We start from the raw sequence: 21254 nt of genomic DNA, 5'->3' as shown, positions 1-21254 counted from the left end.
CGGGTCCTTCATTGAAACATCTGTGAACTCTCGTGGAAGAAAGTCATCCTTGTGGATGATGATGATGATGAGACAAATACATGAGAGAAAGGGGAATAGAAAGATATGCTGAAAGGCTGAGCTGAGGTAGATGAAATAGGAGGACTCGTTTGGAGTATAAGCACCAGCACTGACTAGTTGGGCCGATTGGCTTGTTTCTGTGCTGTATATTCTATGTAATGTAAATAGTGTAGATGGGAGCAGAAAGTTGCAAAGGGACATTGATGGATTAAATGAGTAAGCAAAACTGTGGCAGATGGCGTTAAATATGGAGAAGTGTGAGGTCATTCCGTTTCTCTGCAATGGACCAATTTGACCACTCTCCGAACCTGTTTGTATTCCTGTACTCCCCTGATTCCTCCTCACAATTCACCCTGTACTCTGCTATCATCAGCAAACTTCAATTTCATTCCTCCCTAACCACACCAGTACTCACATCCTGCCAACCCGCCCTGGAACATCCCTCAATCCATTCAGCTCCTTCCCTTTAAACTTTAAAGTGCGTTAATTTTTGTAACAAGTGTCTTGCGTGGCACATTTTCAAACATCTGTTGGAAAATCAGCATATACAGTTTGCACTTATGTACATACTGTGATTTAAAATTCAATAAAAATAGTTAAACGCAACTTGCCCGTTACAAATCCATGCTGACTGTCTCTAGATTAACCAAGTGTCACCCTTGTCCTTGCCCCTCTCCCCCTAGTCTCTCTCAGAGATGCATTGCACAGCAAGGTCATAATTAAGGATCAGGTTAATAAAATGGTGGGTGCAATGATTCATGGGAGGCACATCTAACCTATAAACTGAATGCAAATCAGAATTCTGGAGGTGATGGAAATCATGAGTGAGTACGGAAAGTTCAATGAATATTTGTTTCTTAGACCTCGTCTGGCGCCTGTGTGTGTTGAAGTGATGGAGTGAATGTTTCCCAGCGTGTACAGGAGGGGGTGGATTATATTCTTGCTTTGTATTTGGGATATAACATCTGAGAAGAAATTAATTATGCAACTTTTAATTGATGCTCGTTAAAGTTGCTCCCAAAGTGCTGTTGATCTTTTCCTGTCTAATATTTAGATTTTCTCTTTTAGACCGAGAGAAATGACGACATGGCCTCTGAATCAAAAGGTAGGGTCGGGGTCTGAGGCGGGGTTGAGGGCCGTGGGCAGAGGTCATGAAAAGGATTGTGGGCGGAGGTGAGGGTCGTAGTTGGGGGTTGAAGGTCAGCTTTGAGGATTGAAGGGTTGGTGTGTGGTTTGACTTTTCTGATAAAGCAAATATTTTTGTAAACTCTTCACCTTCCTGCACACACGCAGTCTGCAGGGGAGCAGGGGGGGAATCCCAGGACCTGTTTGGGAGGGGGGAGGGGGAAATGGAGTGGCATCCCAGGCCTTATGGGGTGGCAGGTTCCCAGGCCCTGTGCTGTGGGAGGGGGTGGACGGTGGGTGGTGGGTCCTGTGGGATGGGGGGCAATGGGTTCCAGGCACACTGGGAGGAGCGGGGCTCCCGGGCCCTTCGCGTGTGTGCGGGGGGTGGGGGGGGCGGGGGGGCGAGGAACTGCTGCAGGTCCAGGGCCAACTTTGAGATTTTCTCCAATTTCAGACTGTCCTCAGACTGACATCTGATACAAATCCTCACAGTCAGCAGGATGACAAATTCAGGTGTCTGGCAGGCAGATTTCAACTTGCCTGTACAAGGGAGGCAAAGTAAGGGTCTTCACACACAGCCAATTCTTCACCCCATTTTCTGATGCCTTAAGCCAATACAGAGACAGATTTATAATATGTGATCAGTTCGATTTATATTTTATGATAATGTTGATTGATTTGATTTGTAACATTTAGTTTGTGCTTCAGTTGCTGTGGACGATGACTTGTTGAGGACTGAAGAGGGCAGCCCATCGGTGCCAGTTATTACAGTGCAGGTATGGGGCACAACACAGCACTCAACCCTTGCACACATCTCACACATACTGAACTATTTATCACCTACTCATTGCATGGATTTGCTTAATACTGCAAAATAACTGACTCACCAATGGCATTCCACAGTGGTGGTGGGGGGGTGGAGGGGGTGGAGAAAGAGTGTATGTTGCTGGCGATGCTGAATCGGGCACAGTGCCCCAAGGTCTGGGCTCGGTGCTTTTATGGTTGAAACTGGGTGCTGTGTTGAGGTGTCACATGGTGCAGAATGGGCCAGTGTCATGCCCTGATTACTTATTTTCTTACCAACGGCAGAGTCATGATGAGATCGATGGTGACACTTGTTCCCAGAACAGTGATGAGTCCAGCGTGCCAATTAAAGATGTGGATGTTCACAGCTCACTGTCCAGTTTCCAAACGCCTGCTGTGAGTACTGAAATGCGCTGAGTTCCAAATTCCCTGCTGGATGTGTACTGGGATGTGTTGGTTTCCCCTCCAGTGTGCACTAGGATGTAATGACTTCCAATCCCGGCTGTGTGGTCCAGTCCCTGCCGTGTGTCCTGGGGTCCAGTCCCTGCCGTGTGTCCTGGGGTCCAGTCCCTGCCGTGTGTCCTGGGGTCCATTCCCTGCCGTGTGTCCTGGGGTCCAGTCCCTGCCGTGTGTCCTGGGATCCAGTCCCTGCCGTGTGTCCTGGGATCCAGTCCCTGCCGTGTGTCCTGGGATCCAGTCCCTGCCGTGTGTCCTGGGATCCAGTCCCTGCCGTGTGTCCTGGGATCCAGTCCCTGCCGTGTGTCCTGGGGTCCGTCCCTGCCGTGTATACTGGGATGTATTGGGTTCGAATTGTTGCTGTGTGTACTGGGATTTGCTGTTTATTTAATTGCTACATTTTAAACAGCATCCTAAATAACCAAAGATATTGGAAGAATGAATGCACAGATGTTTCTGCTGATTGGGACACCTTTCTCTGTGACACATAGAAACATAGAAAATAGGTGCAGGAGTAGGCCATTCGGCCCTTCGAGCCTGCACCACCATTCAATAAGATCATGGCTGATCATTCCCTCAGTATCCCTTTCCTGCTTTCTCTCCATACCCCTTGATCTCTTTAGCTGTAAGGGCCATATCTAACTCCCTCTTGAATATATCCAATGAGAATGAGAATGGAATCAAATATGTTCACAAACTACTTCAAATACAATTTCTGTCCTGACAAATATTCAAGAAATCGAGCAAGAACCAGCAGCTCACACAGGAAGAGGGGATAGGACAGGGGCTGAGTAGAAAGAAGGAAGTGAGTGACCATCTAGGTGGGGCACCACAGTCACAGGTGGAGGGAGCCCCTGAATACTGGAACTGTCCAATAGATACCTGGTATTGGGAGTGTAAGGTGGGTAGAGACAGTGACTCAGAGGAGGGCCTTCATGAGTAACATTGGGGCACCAGGGAGCAGGAGGCCACCCTGGGTGAGAGGCAGGTGGGCACAGAATTAGGAGAGCGATAGTGGTGGGAGATTCTGTAGTCAGGGGAATAGCCAGGCCCGAATGGTAAGTTGCCTCCCCGGTGCCAGTTCTGTGTTTGCCCGAGTTACATATTTGACATGTATAATGTCTGCCAGTCTCACAGAAAGCAACAGTTGAGCAGAGAATTGGTGATGAGCAGTGAGGTCGCACTGCAACCAGTAGTTATTGAACTGAAATTACTCCGCCCACATTGCACGTCCTGATTTCCGTTAACAGAGTAAAGCTGACTAACGTGAGAGTTCTCTTACTTTCAAAGGTTCACAATTAGTTGCAGTTGGTTTGCAGAACACATTATTGACACGAGGGTCATGCTGGCTGTGTGTAGTCAAGGACAGCATGAGAAAGCTTGGAACGAGAAGAGATTATTCCGGCCATGAAACCGGGTGCTGCGAGAGACAGTGCCACTGCCTGTCTCAATCATGGACTTCCCTTTTCTCCTAATTCCATGTGAACTAAGCAGATCTCTGTAAAATCCTCGATGGCTTTCTCGTCCAGGATTGATCCATTTTTCAAGGTATCGAGCAGCGTGAATGAGCAGTATTCACATTGCCTATTGGTTCTGCCTTATAACTGTATGAGATTTGCATCACACCAGCTCCTCCACCACTATAGTCATCATCCTATAGTCACTATTTTAAGTCAGTGGAAAATGTGTAGCTCCCTGGTTTGCAGTAAGTGTGACTGTTCACACAGTGGGGTTAATGGAGTCCATTAGATTGTGTCAATCTCTCTAACAAGCAATTCAACCCAGGGGAGAGATGACACATCACTAACTGATGCTGTGTGTTCTGTCCCGTAGCTCAGTGGCAGTATGATGAGCTTGTACAGCAATGCTGATTTTGGATGTGTCGATGTGAGAGGCAGTGTCACTTTCTCACTGCATTATGATGAGAACAGTAGTGAGTTCCAGATTTTCGTGGTGCAATGTGATGATCTGGCCAAAGCCAGGAAAAATCGTTCTGACCCGTAAGTACAAAATGTTTAGTGAAATGTAATTTTGACACAAATGTATTGACATGCACCAACTGTTAGTGGTGAGATGGTGGTATCCGCTCCAGCACATGGCCAGACAGGAGGAACTGTGATTCGGATCAAAGATTGCCCAGTGTGTGTGTTCCTGCGCGTGTGTCTCTCCCTGAGCGGTTATGACGGGTGCCGAGTGTCACTGTGCATGTCAAACAATATCTCAGATACGGTGCTTTATTTTGACTAAAATGTTTCCTGATGAGGTACTGGGTGATTTTACTAACTTGACCCTTCAACAGCTACGTGAAGACTTACCTTCTCCCAGACAAATCATCTGAAAGCAAGCGTAAAACCTCGGTGAGGAAGAAAACCCTGAATCCTTCATTTAATGAGCAGTTAATGGTGAGATTGGTTATTGGATCTTTATCTGCATCCACCTGTCAGTAAACTGTACATACATTGACACACCTGAGATATTCACTGACACACCAACATATACATCATCATCATCATAGGCGGTCCCTCGAACGAGGATGACTTGCTTCCACATGAGTTCACAGATGGTTCAATGAAGGACCCGATGTTCTAGTCCTGAACTCCAATTGAGGGGGTGGAAGATGCCTGTGTGTGGATTTTTTTAATGTGTGGTGACCGTCTTTGTCTTTATCCAGTGACAAGGGTAAACCAGGATGACTGGAGACCTGCTCTGCTGCACGGACCCAGTGCGCGCACACATCACCGTGTGGGTTGACTCGTGCTGCCCCTGGGCCCTTGGCTCTTCTGGGCCCCATACTTTCATATGCCGTATCTCCACCACGATCTCTCACCGCTCCTCCGCCACAAACATTCACTGCACCTCCGCCATGATCTCTTACCGTTCCTCTGTCACAAACAAGTGCAACAATACTGAAGCACTTTAAGAGGATGTGGACATCAAAATTAGGAAAGTTTAAATTTTTTAAAATTTACTATATTCTGGGGAGATTCGATTAGAATATGGAAAACAGGACACCACTGTTCCCTTAAATGTTTTTTGGTGTGCGGATCCCATTCCGTTTTTCGCGCATACGCGGTTATTTCTATTGAAAAGCCAGTGAACGGCCTGTGCAGGACCTCCAGACCACTTGCAGCTGCACAGCTTAGCGGGAACGTTGCTTGACACCCATATATACTTTGATACACCACATATACCCGGCATGCACCATATATACCTCGACACCAAACACAAACCCTGACACATCCAGAGACACGAGTGCGCAGCTTGTAGAACCACACACATAGGCATGCAGTTCTTCCACAACTCTGGGTAAGATTTTCATCGATCCATTCTAACTGTGTTGCATCTGTTTACTAACTGTTGCACTGAGCCTGATATTGGGGCAGTGCATTCACTCACCCTCTACTTATCACTTTCTTTTTTGCTAAAGTACAAGTTGGAGAAAGATGAGCTGCAAAGTCGGACTCTGAGCCTCTCTGTGTGGCACAGCGATCACTTTAGGCACAATCTCTTCCTGGGAGAGGTGGAGATCCCACTGGAATCATGGGATTGGAACAACATCAAGCCTACATCCTACATCCTACAGCCACGGGTAAGATATTGTGTCTGTCCTGCACAAATTTACCTGTCACATACTGTCCCATTGTCTGTGTATGCAGTTATATTTACAACATAAGGACTGAAAAAAGGCCATTTACTCCCCAAAAAACTGCTCCTTCCAACAGACCAGGCACAATGTCCACCGTCATGGGGTATCCTGATGATGACTGATGCTGAGACCGCACATTGTGCAGCCATTACTGTTTGTATTCCACAGTGATATTCTTGGCTCAGTGATATTCTTGACATATTCTTGCACACATTGATGAAGATTATCCAATCAGTTAAAGAGCATAAAGTGGATGTAACTAATTGGGAAAATTGGAAAATAGCTATGATGCTCGATTTACGCCCATTTAGTGACTTTTCCAGTTCACCGGTTGGGTTTGTGGCACAGAGACAACCACTAGTTTTCAGGTAATTATAAATGGCCCAGATTTTCATGCAATGGTGAGATTGGTGATAGACACTACCTTCCACCATCGAGCACTCAATCTCGCTGATCACTGACTCCCGATTTCTTGCGTTTCTAATCTGGATACGCCACAGTGAGTAGAGCGGAGAATGGGGAATGAGGGAGGCAATGGCGATGTAAAAACCCATTGCAATGTACCTGATGCTGATCAGTCTCTCTCTAGAAATTCACCGAAATTCACTCTCTATAAGTTCAAAGCACTCCGCAAATATATATGCTGTTGTCTCTAACACTGGGAGAATAAATCAAATAATCTATTGTTTTTTATTGTCGCAAGTAATGCTGGAATCATCTCCAACTTAAACTCCATTCCAGTCTAGTCAGAGCTGTGCTTCTAGCACAGAGACACATGATGGAAAAAGATATATGATGACTAAAAATCCTAGCTGCAATAGAAAAGTTAGGAACAAAATTCTCCATGTAACCAAAGATTGCAAGTGATTCCTCAGAAATGTATTGTTTCATATGATTTAACCTCCAACTATCCTGGTGTTTAGTTTAAAGCATCAGCCTGTGAACTAACCCATCATGTTTCATAGATTTGCCCCACCCTCACCTCACCCTCAGATGTACACATCATTTCCCAGTGTATATGCAGGTAACTACTCACCCCTATAAAACAGGGTCTGGCATTACAGGTGGACTGTTTATTGAAGTGCAAATTTGAGTGCAAGAGTTGATATTTAGACTTGTAGGAACATTTATGAGGCTATTTCTGAATTGTTTTCATATGTTTCCACTCGGGAAACTTTTGCCAAATGTTCTGGCACTGATCTTTCTGATATGGGGAATCCCCATTGGAAATCCCCATTACTTTTGTGAAAAAGAGCATGAGCAAGAGGAGAATGCCAGGTGGGTCAGGCTGCCAGCTATGCTCAACCCCCGGTACTGTCCCGAACACATTGTCACATCAATGTGCACCTTGGGTTAGCGTCCACACCGCACCTCAACAAGAGGGTCCCGGAGCAGGGGCAGGGCAATCGATCTCACTGTCAACTCATTCTGCACCATCTCCATTTTGCCACTATCAAATGTTCTGCTGCTCCATCACATGGTAAACATGATAAATGCAGTAAAATCCAGGGGGAGGAGTTTCAGTATTTAAATACCCTGATCCACTCAGTGTCCAGGGCTCATAATATTTAAATCATAGAATCATAAGGCACAGAAGGAGGCCATTCAGTCCATCATGCCCAAGCGGTTCTTTGAAAGAGCTATCCAATTAGTCCCACTACCCTACTCTTTCCCTATAGCCCAGCAAATCTTTCCCCTTCAAGTATTTATTCAATTGCATTTTGAAAATTATTATTGAATCTGCTTCCACCACCTTTTCAGGCAGTGCTTTCCAGATCGTAACAATTCGCTACGTTTAAAAAAAAAAATCTCCTCCTCTCCCTTCTGGTTCTTTTGCCAATTAGCTTAAATCGATGTCCTCTAGTTATCGACCCTCCTGCCACTGGAAATAGTTTCTCCCTATCTACTTTATGAACACCCCTCATATTTTTGTACACCTCTATTAAATCTCCCCATGAACTTCTCCGTTCTAAGGAGAACAACCCCAGTTTCTCCACATCATTGAAGTCCCTCATCCCTGGTACCACGCTAGTAAATCTCTTCTGCACCTTTTCCAAGGCCTTGGCATTCTTTCCAAAATTTGGTGCCAAGAATTGTTAGCTGAGACCTAACAGTGATTCATAAAGGTTTAGCATAACTTCCTTGCTTTTGTATTCAATGCCTCTATTTATAAAGTCCAGGATCCTGTATGCTTTTGTTTAACAGCCTTATCAACTTGTCTTGCCACCTTTAAAGATTTGTGTACACAAACCCCCAGGTCTCTCTGTTCCTGCACCCTCTTTAAAATGGTACCATTTACTTTATTTTGCCTCTCCTCATTCTTTCTCCCAAAATACCCCTCTCTGTCTGTGTACTCTTAGGGGTGAATTTGCACCTTTTCATAGCCCCGTTAGCACCTCTGCAAGGCAGTTTTTGCCTGGGGGATGGGGGGTGGGGGGTTGGGGGGGGGGGGTGCGTCGCTACTGCCTCCGGGAAATTGCAAGGGAGTTTGTGGAGGCGCTGCCATGGTGCGCCGCGCCTGCGGTTAGCACCCTGGGCTGCCGCGCAACCGGCGATGGTGTCATTGTCGTGCACAGTGACCCCTCACCGCCCCATGCCGACCCCTTAATGCCCCACAGGGGAAATTGCCCCACGGGTCACGAGGTTGGTGCAGGCGGATGTCAAAGCCAGCTTTGGGGGGTCACACAGCTGGCGGACATCCGCTTTCGGGGCGGAGATTAAAGGGGAGGCTTGTCGCGCCCCGGGCCGGCCGACTCTTGGGTGGGTTCGACGATGGCGGCCCTGGCATGGTCCGGGCCGTCATTGTGCAGCCTGGCACTCTGCCTTGGGTGTTGGGCTGCTGGCCCAGTCGCAAGCTGCTCTGGTGGCCCAGTGGAGGACATCAGCGGCCATGCAGAATGCGCAGCGGCTGTCCCCTTTAATCGAAGGGCAGGGGCATTGTAGCACGTCAGCGCTATGCAGAGCATCCACGTAGTGCTGAACATTTTGCCCAGTAGCACCCCAGGACCTGCCCCTAAAGGAAGCGGAGTGCGAGAGATTGCGCGCTGCTTTCTTTCAGGAGCAGTAAGGGCAATTCCGCATCAGGGGTGGGACTTGTACATCGACCATTAAAGGTCCCTGCCCCGGAAGGTTACCACCCCCAATCGGGTCGTGGGGAAATTTCACCCCCTCAATATTTAAATACCCTGCTCTCCCTCTCTCTCTCTCTCTCTCTTGAATCCAGACTCTCGGTATTTATATATTCCACACCCTCTGCTAGTAATACTCAACAAGTCAGGCACCATCTGCCGAGAGTGAAACAGAGTTAATGGGGCCAAAATGCAGGCACGCCCCAGAAAGCTGGCACGCCAATGATTTCTTACTTGGTTTACGAGGCGGACTTTTGATTGATTTTAGGCACTTTGAAATTTTTTTGATGTCGGACCGGAAATCGGTCATAGTGGGGGCGGAAGTGTGGCGGTAAGTCCTGCTGAGGGGCGGAAGTTGGTGTGGGATCAAGTTTCCGCTGCTGTTACTTAGCGGTGGAGAGGCGGTGACGTCACAGCATGTGTGCGTCACCATGCTCTCTTCCCTCCATTAAAGGGGGGAGAATCGTGAATATTTTTAGCTTTGGCCACTGGGCCACCAGGGAGGGTTTTGGCCGGGCCAGCGGCCTGGCACCCAAGAGGGGGTGCCAGGCTGCCTGTTGGCGGATCAGCCGGCAAAAATAACAGCATGGCGGAGGCGGCAGTGGGCCCTCCCCTTGAAGGGCTGCCGGGCTGCACACAGTGAGGAGAAGGTGCACTGACAGAAAAAACTGTCGGGGGGCATCGTTCAGTGGCTCATGGAGTTTTTTAGCCTAAATTTGGGGCGGATTAAAGTGTAGGTGCGGGATAGCAGCGGTGCCGTTTTGATGACGTGCTTGCGGCAGCCAGCAGCAGTGGGGCGGAAGTGGGGACAGGCCAAAAAATCCCCACGCTGAATTTGGGTCGGGGCGGCCAATGGACTGCAGCGTGGCGGCCACTCGATTCTGCCGCATAGCCGCCGTAAAACGGCAGTAACGGGCCTTATATGAACTCTGAACTTCAGTCCAACGTTTCAGGTCGATGACTTTTTGTCAGAACCCATATGTAAGTAATCCTGTTGCTTTACAATCTAATCTCCTCAACGTCCAGATGAATAAATCGCTTACTGACAACAGCCCTCAATTGGATAAAAACATTCAGTAAATAGGTGGGTATTATCATGAATTTTCCTTTCTACTGATTTTGATGGAAATCCATCCATTTTCGCTATGCACCTGTGAGAATGCTCACAGTTTTTCCGAGCTGTTGACTCCAAGGCCGCCTGCGTTTTCTGCGGTCTGGAAGAGTCCGTGTTCCATGTGTATATATAAAATGCGTGAGGCTGCATCCCCTTTTCCATTATTTGAAGGGGTTGCTCCGCAAATTTTGGCTGCATTTCAGTCCCACGTTCCTGATCTTTGGGCAATCTGTGCGGAGGGAAGTGGGCAGGTCGGCGGGCCTCCTCTTCGGACTGCTCCTGGGCCTGGCCAAGGTGGCCATTAACCGGTCCAGGCAGCGGGTGGTTGAGGGGGTCGTTCAGCCCGACTGCCTGCCCCTCTTCTGTGGTTACGTTCCGTCCCTGGAGATGGAGCACATGGTACACTCACGGCCTTCCACGAGAGGTGGGCACCGGAGGGACTGGAGTGCATCATCACCCCATGGAAACCACATTTTAATTTGATTGGTTAAAATTCCATTGAAAGTTTTATTTGTTAATTTGTGTGTTCTATTGTCCCTTTAATAAGGAGGCATTCAGCTTTATCTGTTTATTAAAATAGTTGTAGAGCTGTTGAGTTGAGAGTGACTTAGTCAGTCATGTGATGTTCACAAGACTCAATAAAACCCCAGCCTGTTGGGCTCAGGGGATCCATGAGGAGGCAGGTGGTTCAGCCTGGTGGATGAATTGGTAATGTGTAGTGTGATTGTTAAACCTTTGCTAATAAACCAATTAGTTCTGAGTAGCAGTGTGTTGCTATGAATTCTTAAGCGGAGAACCCATGAAGCAAGTACATTACACCCATCATCCTTTGGCAGGGGCCAAGTTTACAGATGATCTACTAGGGAATCGAACAGGTAACAGCTTAGCTCATCTCCACCAACCTATGGAGAGAACCCGATGGGCTCCTGCTTCCTATCACAATCTCCACCACTGAACTACTATCCACGTTCAAATGAAACTACCATCATACTTAGTAAATTCAGTCATTATACGTTATAACCAATACCAGCCCTTTCCCAGCCCTGTGTGTGAAGTGTAAACAGCGAGGGATGTGGAACTAAAGTGTGTGAATCTACTCTTGCACAGATTGCTGTTCCACCAAACACGATCCAGAGCAAAGGTCAGCTGTCTTTGTCGCTGAAATTCATCCCAGCAGGATCACACGGTAGGTTCAATTGCACCCTCAGCAACACATTGCAATCACAGTCATAAGAACAAAAGATCTTATACCTCAACTCCACTTTCCCGCCCTATCCCCATATCCCTTGATTCTCAGAGTCCAAAAATCTATTGCTTTCAGTCTTGAATATACTCAATGACTCAACATCCACAGCCCTCTGGGGCAGAGAATTCCAAAGATTCACAACCCTCTGAATGAAGAAATTTCTCCTCATCTCAGTCCTAAATGGTTGACACCATATCCTGAGATTGTGACACCTAGTTCTAGACTCTCCAGCCAGGGGAAATAGCCTCTCTGCATCTACCCCATCAAGCCCGCTAATAATTTCAGTGAGATCATCTCTCATTCTTCTAAACTCCAGAGAATATAGACCCATTCTAAGCAATCTCTCCTCTTGGATCAACCCCCTCAGCCCAGGAATCAATCTAGTGAACATTAGTTGCACCCCCTCTAAGACACAGTACTCTAGGTGTGGTCTCACCAAGGCCCTATATAATTGCAGCAAGGCTTCCTTACACTCATACTCCAACCCCCTTGCAATAAAGGCTAACATACCATTTTCCTTCTAATGGCTTGCTGTACGTGCATGTTAACTTTCTGTGATTCATTTACTAGGAGACCCAAATCCCTCTGCATACCAACATTTACTAGTCTCACACCTTTTTTTAAAAATTCTGCTTTTCTATTATTCCGACCAATGTGGATAATTTCACTTTTACCCACATTATACTGCATCTGCCACATTCTTGCCCATTCACTAAACCTATCTATATCGCTTTGCAGCCTCTTTGTATCCTCGTCACAGCTAACTTTCCCACCCAGCTTGGTATCATCAGCAAACTTGGATATATTACACTCGGACCCATCATCTAAGTCATGTAAATAGCTGAGGCCCCAGCACTGATCCTTGCGGCACCTCACTAGTTACAACCTGCCAACCCGAAAATGACCCATTTATTCCTACTCTCTGTTTTTATCTATTAACCAATTCTCAATCTGGGGACACTGGAGGTGCGAGGGGTACACGTCGGGTGCAAGGGGCACGCTGGGAGCACTCCCTGGACTATGTAGTGTAACTTGTTTGCATGAGATTTTTCAGACCTCTGCTGCTTTGCCATTTTTTGTTTACTCAAGCTGAGCTTCTGACTCCCCCGACCCCATATCCGCTCCATCACCAATACCCGACCCACCTCTGCAGCATTGCCCATCTCCGACACTGCAGCTCATCTCCTGCTGAAACTCTCATCCATGCTTTTATTACCTCCAGACTCGACTATTCCAATGCTCTGCTGGCTGGCTTCCCACCTTCCACCCTCCATAAACTTCAGCTTATCCAAAACTCTGCTACCAGTATCCTAACTCGCACCAAGTCCAGTTGCATAGTATAGGAGTAGGATATTTACTCCCTCGACCCTGTTCCACCATTCAATGAGATCATGGCTGATCTGTGACCTAACTCCATATACCTGCCTTTGCTCCCTTAATATCTTTGATTACATCGAATTACATAGAATATACAGCACAGAAACAGGCCATTTGGCCCAACTAGTCTGTGGTGGTGTTTATACTCCACACGAGTCTCCTCCCACTCCATCTGCCTCATTTCAGCCTTTCTGCATATTTTTCTATTCCATTTTCTCTCATATATTTGTCTAGTTTCCTTTCACCAAGCCCCATTCACCCATCACTCATGCGCAAGCTGAATTCCATTGGCTCCCGGTCCAGCAACGCCATGATTTTTAAATCCTTGTGTTCAAATCTTTCCATGGCCTCACTGCTCCCATCTCTGTAACCTCCTCCAGCCCTACAACCCTCTGAGATCTCTGCATTCCTCCAATTCTGGCCTCTTGTGCATCCCCCCTCCTTCCCCTCCTCCATTGGCGGCCGTACTTTCAGCCATCTAGGCCCTAAGCTCTGAAATTCCTTCCCTGAGCCTCTATGCCTCTCTTCCTCGCTCTCTTTTAAGACCCACTCCTTAAAATCCACCTCTTTGACCAAGCTTTTGGTGACCTGTCCTAATATCTCCTTATGTGGCTCGGCATCACATTTTTATTGATTTACACTCCTGTGAAGTGCCTTGGGACATTTTACTGCGTTAAAGGCGCTATATAAATGAAAGTTGTTGTTGTAGTACCTGGGTTGTATTAATATTCCGAGGGTGAAGTGGGGTGAGGAAGGGGTGACGCTGTCACTCAGAATGTGGAGTGAGGGGTTGGTGATGGTGGAGTAGGGGTGAGGTTGGCGATGAAGGGGTGGGATGAAGAGATGGGGGTGAAGCTGTATCTTACACTCCGATATCTTGCTTTAGATCAGGGGCTGACTCCCACCGCAGAGGTGCACATCTGGCTAAAGGAAGCACGGAATCTCATGCCAATCCGATCCAAGGGCATCAACTCCTTTGTCAAATGGTAATTGAGTCTTTCATTTCCTGAAATTGTGGAACTGATAGTCCACTTGATGAGCATGGAAAATGGGGAAAATAATTAGCTTCTGACTCAATGCGTACTGTTGCCATCTAGGCCAGATTTTTGGGCTACCAGAGGGGGGAGAGGCTGTGCTTTCCACTGGAACCCCGACCTGAGCCGTTGGCAAGCTGTGACAACGCGTCCCCCCCCCGACAACCCAACCCGTCCCGCCGACAACCCAAACCAGTCCCCCCAACAAACCGTCCCCTCACATCCCAGCCCTCCCCGACTGCCCCACACCTTCTTGGGGTGTCCATGGGCCTCCTTAGAATCCTGCTTCTGGAATCCTGGGCAAATATTCTGCTGAAAGGCCCAGAGGTAGTGATACCTGCAGAAAGGATACTGCCCCAACACGCGGCACCCCAGCACGCATTGCCCCTGGGCCGGAGCCACTGGGCCAGTGCTGCTGATACAATTCTTTGGATGCTGTGTGATTGACTCCCGTACCATTATTTTGTTGTTATCAGTCATATTCTCCCAGATACCACTAAGTCCAGCCGACAGAAGACCAGAGTGATAAAGAAGGATTTGAGCCCAGTTTATAACCACACAATGGTGTATGACGGCTTTCAGACAGAAGATGTGAGCGAGATCTGTGCGGAGTTCACTGTCTGGGATCACGATACCTTTTCCAACCAGCTCCTGGGCGGACTGAGGCTCAGTCTGGGAACCGGTAAGAGAAACAAGCCGTCACTCCTCCTGGCTGGTTGTTGAGAGACAATTTTCTGCTGGATCAGGAGAAATTGAAGTTTAAATTTATTTTTAATTGCAAAATTTAAATATGAATAACATGTTTGGGAGCTGTCGCTAAGGACCACTGTCTTGAAGGATGCTACAAATGTGTAGAATGTTAGTCGCTCGCTCTCTACCCATTTGTACCTCAAAATTGCAGTTGGGATCCTAGTAGATCATAAGACCCTGACTTGCACATGAAGAAATAAGCGGGTGGTCCATCCAAAGTGGCAGCAGCCAGAGTGTCAGTGTGAACGGGACGGTAAGTGACCCAACAGCCCCATCCCCCGACACTATTTTTAGGCTGCTACACTCCTGCTTGCACCACGCAGAGGCACTTATGCTGCAGGACATGTTGGCACCTATAGATGCCAGCCCCCTCCCAGCTCTCCTTTTATTGCCTCCCTTGTCTTGGGCCGAGTGACAGAAAGAAAACTTGCATTTCTTCAGGCTTTTCACGTCCTCAGGATGACCCAAAGCATTTTCACAGCCAATTAAGTACTTTTGAAGAGCAGTCACTGTGGTTTTGTAGTCTTGCTCACAACAGTAAATGATTAAGAGTCATTAAAATCAGTTTGCCAATTTAAAAACTCATTTTTTCAAATTTTGATATAAAATGGAAGAAAATCAGTTTTTATAAAAATGTTTTAAAAGATTTTATTTTGAGCATCACTAAAACTACAGAAACTATGCAAGGGACTGTAAGAATGTACAGTTAAGGTAAACGACAGCACAGTTTATGTATACAGTTCAGACACTACTTTCATGGGACTCGGTCAATCCCAATCGGTCAGCTCCAGCCAATCCCAATCCACTGACCACATGCTTCAACCCATCATCATAGGCGGTCCCTCGAAACGAGGATGACTTGCTTCCACGCCAAAAAAACGATGAGTTCACAGGTGTTTCAAAGAAGGACCCAAACTACATTCTGAAGGGTGGAAGATGCCTGTGCGTGGATTTTCTGAGAAAGCAGTGGTAGCAGGTAGCAGTGGTGCTAAATACCAAAAGTCCAGCCCGAGGTCCTCGATCCAGTGCCACAAAAAGTTTAATGACCTCACACGAGCGGTCAAGGTCAGTGAATTCATCTTCAAAATGCCATATCCCGCCAGCTCACACAAATTCTCAATGCACCACACCCCCATCACTCACCTACCAACAATCTCTCTCAATCAGGACTCATACCACACAATCATAGTTTCACCTCACACACTTAACACTGCTGCAAGCCTCACACTACCAGCTATTCAACCAAGACAGGGCACATCACTGAAACACATTTCACCACACTCATTGACACACTTCCCCCTCTCTTGCAGAGCAAGGTGGCACATAATGTCAAAATCTCGACTCTCAATAAGACTCTGACACAATCAGCTCCAGTAGATGTTCCTTTAATAAGTTTTACTTGCAGCAAGGAAGAGTCTCGCTTAGTCAAAGTGCATCGGTTCTGCCATTGCGGTCAGTGAAAACAGATAAAGAGTTCTCCAATCATTTAATTAGTACCACATCCTTGTCTGAGTCTTTACATATCTTTACAACCTTTATCTAGTCCTTCTAAGGTTTAGCATAGCAACAGATTATTGATAGTACAGGGGAGTACAATTCCAACAGGACACTTTTTCTGTTATCTGGTGGTTAAGCCTCTGGCCGGGTGGGTTTGTTCAAGGTTCCCTTACTCATTAGATGGTTCCTGTTTTTCTCATATAATCAACTGTCAGCAGTTTCAGTCAAGGTTAGTATGTTTAAACAGAAACAGACTGCTGTAGAGGCTTCTGGGAGAATCGGGACTCCATTTTGTTTCATTGCAAAAGGGTACATGTAACAGTATATGCAACTTTAAAAGTACATTTCCACAATAACCAGAGGCAGCAGTCCAACAATCTGTCCTCCAACAGATTACTAGGATTGCTGAGGTGCCATTCCAGAGGAGTGGCAGTGGCTCCGTGGAGCACAAATCTGCAGTCCTCTCTCAGGATGACAGCATTCGCCCTCCCACTCTGCCAGTGCCCTTGCTGTTGCCTGTCATCCAGCCGGCCCAGACTACTGCCACATTTAGCCCCTCGAGCCTGTTCCACCATTCAGCTAGATTATGGATGATCTGTACCTCAGTTCCACATAAATGCAAGAAACAGTTATATTCCATGAGAGGCTTTTGTGGCATGAATTTGTGTAAGTCTGCGAGGAGAGGATCATTTCCAGGTGAAGGCTAAGGATGTGGTGATCTCAAGACCTTGTGTCCTTGGCAGTAAGCAGTTTAACACAGTGTGAAGGGGAGATCATTGTAGACATGCTTAGTATTGTGTGACTGATTCATCTCACCCTGCCTGACCGATGGTCATTTTTTGGCACTGAGTGGTCGTGAGAGAGTGGTTGTATTGGCAGTCACTGCCCTGACCACCTCCTTCCACTGGTGATAACCAGTTCTCCTTGGAGCCTTTTGTCTGTCCATTGTAGAGAGGGCCTGCTCCTGTCGCAGTACTGCAACACCCGGAATCCTGGAGTGGGGGCGGAAGGGCCGTGTACCCTGCAATAGACTTCACCAGCTTTTCAACAACAATAAATTGACCAACATGATGATGCCTGGCCCTTTAAATGCTGTAGAAGTAAAGGCCAAGCATCATCATCAAAGCCACAGATGCTGCCTGACCTCCTGAGTATTTCCAGCATTTTATGTTTTTATGTCATCAAAGGTTGTGATTCCAATCAGAGGTTGTTCCAATGCCCAAAACTTTAATTAGTGTAACTCCAGAAATGATGGTGAAGTCAGAACGTGTAAGACTGGACGAGCAGTGTTCTTGCCCTGGGAGTCACCTCAAAATCCCTGCTTTTAACCCCAGGGCTGGCAGCCCGTTCCGGGGATTCTGAGGCACATTAAAGATCCTGACATATAGTCGTCTGTCTATGTAAAGCTAGTCATGGCATTTCAAAGCCATTCAGTGTATGTCAGATGTTTTGACACCATTCTGAAAGATATGATAATTACAGTATCAAATGTACTTGTGTACATTTTCTCGGTTAAAGGTGCTTTATAAATGAAAATTGTTGTTTTGTTATAGATCAGGTGCTGATGAGAAGGAAGCAGTTCCAGATTTTGTGTAATTTTTACACCAGTTCCACTCTGTGCAGCGAATCTTAACGTAGACAAAGGCTGAGTCTCACTGCTCACACACAATCTCTACCCCCATTCTAGGTCTCAGCTACGGCAAACCTGCCATCTGGATGGATTCAAATGAGGAAGAGATATCTGCATGGCGGAGAATGCTTACTGAACCTGGGCAGTGGGTGGACTCTGTATTACCACTCAGACCCAACATGGATCCCAGCAAATAGGCACAGAACTAAGAGCCCTTTCCGAAAAATAATCGATAATCTGTGGGACCCCCTAGACTGTCCTTCAGGGACAGTCAGCATGGGTCATTGGCCCCAAGATAGGGAGCCAGATTTATTTGGGAGGATAAGGGGGCTGTATTGGGAAGATAAAGGTCGGGTAATTGGTAGTTTGGGTGTGGTGGGGGGGGTTAGGCCCTGAATATTAGAATTTGCGAAGAACACATGTGTTTCAGGGTTAGAGCTGTAAACTTAGCATCTTGACCTGTATCCATCCAGGAACATATTGATACCTCTGTGACAGGGCCTGGGTTCGAGGGAGCACCGTGACGGGGCCTGGGTTCGAGGGAGCACCGTGACGGGGCCTGGGTTCGAGGGAGCACCGTGACGGGGCCTGGGTTAGAGGGTCGGGGTAGGGCCTGCAGGTTCCGCTGATCTCGCTTCCACCCCAGACCTGCAGTCAGCATATGTCCATCAGCTGTTGTTATATGAAAGCTCATCTAATCAAGCAGAATCTTTCTCTCACTGTCTCCTCATCAGCAACTTCCCAAAGGAAACCTTTACTGGAATGATTTCTTTAGTCCTGGTTGATAAATTAGCAGTGACTTGTCCTGTGTTTATTAATCAGATGTCTTCACGTTCAAAGCTTTTTTTTTAATAAATGATAGTCTTTTTAACATAGACTATATAATAATTTCTATATTTCCTGAACCCATCCAATTACGATAGGGAATCCTACAGTTTTAAAACAAGTGCAATATGTGAAGCTGGTTGATTCTGAGTTGACCTTGGAAATAATCCTATTAAAATCAGCGTCAATTCATCAAATGCAATCTCAAAGCTTCTCCCTGAGCTCCTGTCAATTTTTACATTTTAAACATCAATATATGCCTTCTCCAGCCCTGCTACCATCCGAGATTCTGCATCCCTCACATTCTGCCCTCTTGAGCATCCCCAATATTCTTAGCCTCACCATTGGCAGCCGTGCCTTCAACTGTCTAGGCATTAAGCTCTGGAATTCCATACCCAAGACTCTCCTCCTTAAGTTGCTCCTTAATACCTAACTCTTTGACCAACGTTTTGTCCCAATATCTCCTCCTTTGATTCCATGTTAATTGATGTCTGATTTACACTCCTGTGAAGCACCTTAGGACATTTTGCTACAGTAAAGGCGCAATATAAATGCAAGTTGTTGTATATTCTCCCGTCACAGAGCTGTAGAACAGATCCCCGTGGTTTATTGTCATCAATGGTTGGGATCTCCATTGATTGTCACCTGGTCTTGTTTAACCCCAGATCCCTTTCCAAGTGACTCAATCTTGTTTAGTGTGATTTTATGAGATAGTGTGGATCTCACTTTAGAAACTTATCCAGTAAAGTTACTTAGCCCTCAAGCTCTCCGTACAACCTTTGCCTCCCAGTTCAGCGCCTGAAAGACACAGAGACCCTCTCCCCCTTGCCCCTGGCCTGTTTGCTACCGCGGTCACTCCATCTTTATATTAACTGTCGCAAAGTTTATCTCAGTGTAATTAATGGTTTATTATTAGTTTAACCCCTTTAACTTTCTGGTTCAGTATTTGCCGCAAGCATTTCTGATTTTTAATTTTGAATGACAATAAATGAAAATGAAATATTCGAGATCCGGGTGAAGTTATTTGTTGATGCTGTAAAGATTGTTCCTGATATTCCTATTTCTCTATACCCTGTCTCACCACCCATATATCACCCTCCACAGAATTCATCTCATTCCATCAGCTCTGACCCGTTTTCTCTCACTTAACCACTGAAAATTGATCATCATCTTCCCAATAAAGTCTGTGTATCCTGTGGACTTTTGGTTGACCATTCCAAATCATTTAATTACTCACTTTTGCTCTCCTGAGCTCCGTGTACAGTTGCTGAATTGAGTAAATGTGTCACTCCCATCGACCCCCAACTTTCTCCCCCCCGCCCCCCCCCCAGTAAATATCATCCAAATCCCCATCACCCTCCACCCCCAACCTGTCTCGGGGTGGATTGGATTCCTGCTCGGGGTCTCTGATCCCAATCAATCCATCAGTTTTATTTAGTAGTCACTCTCTTGTGGCCTTGCATACATGGAGTCATGACCAAGTTAAATCCTCAGGTGGCATTGTTAGAGGACATTGCAGCATCTCCACTGGTGGACACAGCAATTTACACAGAATTACATCGAATTTACAGCACAGAAACATGCCATTTGGCGCAACTGGTCTATGCCAGTGTTAATGCTCCACTCGAGCCTCCTCCCACCCTACCTCATCTCACCCTATCAGCATAATCTTCTATTCCTTTTTCCCTCATGTGTTTATCCAGCTTCCCCTTAAAAGTATCTATGCTACTCCTCTCAACCACTCCATGTGGTAGCAAATTCCACATTCTAAACACTTTCTGGGTAAAGAAGTTTCTCCTGAATTCCCTATTAGATTTATTCGTGACTATCTTATATTTGAGAGAATTTTTTTCTCCATAATTGCCCATTCTTTTTGATTCTTTCTCTGAGCCAATTGTACCTCTGTAACAGTAATTAGTTCTAATTTAGCTTGGAAATGTAGAAACATAGGAACAGGAGGTGGCCATTCAGCACCACGGGCCTGTGCCACCCTGCAATTAGATCATGGCTGATCTGTATCTTAACTCCATCTACCCATTTTGGTTCCTTAACCTACCTACACTTAACCTCTGATTTAGCTCGGCATATGCTAAATTTTGCTTTCTTGAAGGCACAGACCAGGTTGAACACAGCTCTAACTGAGCAGCAGAATAATACACCATGCACTGCATGGCATAACGATTCAGTCCTTGGGTCACGTTTTGGAATTTCTGGCTATTTCACAGCGGAAAAGTTTGGAATGTTATATTAAGTTTCCCTCACAATTCATTAGATTCACAGAGCCTGTGCATTCAGTCATAAGATTCAATCCTCCCAGGCTGCAGGTGGTGCTGTGGTCATAGGAAGGAGCATAGGAACAGGAGTAGGCCAGTCAGTACCGAGTCTGTTACACCATTCAATTAGGTCATGAATAATCTGTATCTTATCTCCAGCTACCTGTCTTGGTTCCATAACCCTCAGTTACCCTTCTCCATCAAAAATCTATCAATCTAAATTGTGACATGTTCAATTAACCCAGCCTCAGCAGCTTTTTGGGGAGAGCGTTCCAGATTTCCACTACCC

General features: G+C 46.5%; 1 protein-coding gene across 3 annotated transcripts in view; it reads left to right on the top strand.

Annotated features, from left to right (window-relative positions):
- LOC139279807 (synaptotagmin-like protein 1) overlaps window positions 1–19699 on the top strand; it is a 60427-nt gene extending 40728 nt beyond the window's left edge. The window contains exons 6-15 of one of the 3 annotated variants that reach the window (XM_070899039.1): window positions 1129–1165; window positions 1894–1961; window positions 2275–2385; window positions 4279–4445; window positions 4745–4847; window positions 5873–6034; window positions 11441–11519; window positions 13843–13942; window positions 14467–14672; window positions 17925–19699. In XM_070899039.1, coding sequence (XP_070755140.1) covers window positions 1129–1165; window positions 1894–1961; window positions 2275–2385; window positions 4279–4445; window positions 4745–4847; window positions 5873–6034; window positions 11441–11519; window positions 13843–13942; window positions 14467–14672; window positions 17925–18064 — 1173 coding nt within the window. In that variant the 3' untranslated portion in view covers window positions 18065–19699. Of the gene's footprint in view, window positions 1–1128; window positions 1166–1893; window positions 1962–2274; window positions 2386–4278; window positions 4446–4744; window positions 4848–5872; window positions 6035–11440; window positions 11520–13842; window positions 13943–14466; window positions 14673–17924 lie in introns of those variants that run through there. The other 2 variants (XM_070899040.1, XM_070899041.1) reach the window with 2 other exon arrangements.
- Window positions 19700–21254: the final 1555 nt, after the last annotated feature.

This window comes from Pristiophorus japonicus, chromosome 14 (genome assembly GCF_044704955.1).
Source record: "Pristiophorus japonicus isolate sPriJap1 chromosome 14, sPriJap1.hap1, whole genome shotgun sequence".
Classification (NCBI taxonomy): Eukaryota; Metazoa; Chordata; class Chondrichthyes; family Pristiophoridae; genus Pristiophorus; species Pristiophorus japonicus.
This window is presented reverse-complemented; position numbering and strand designations above follow the sequence as displayed.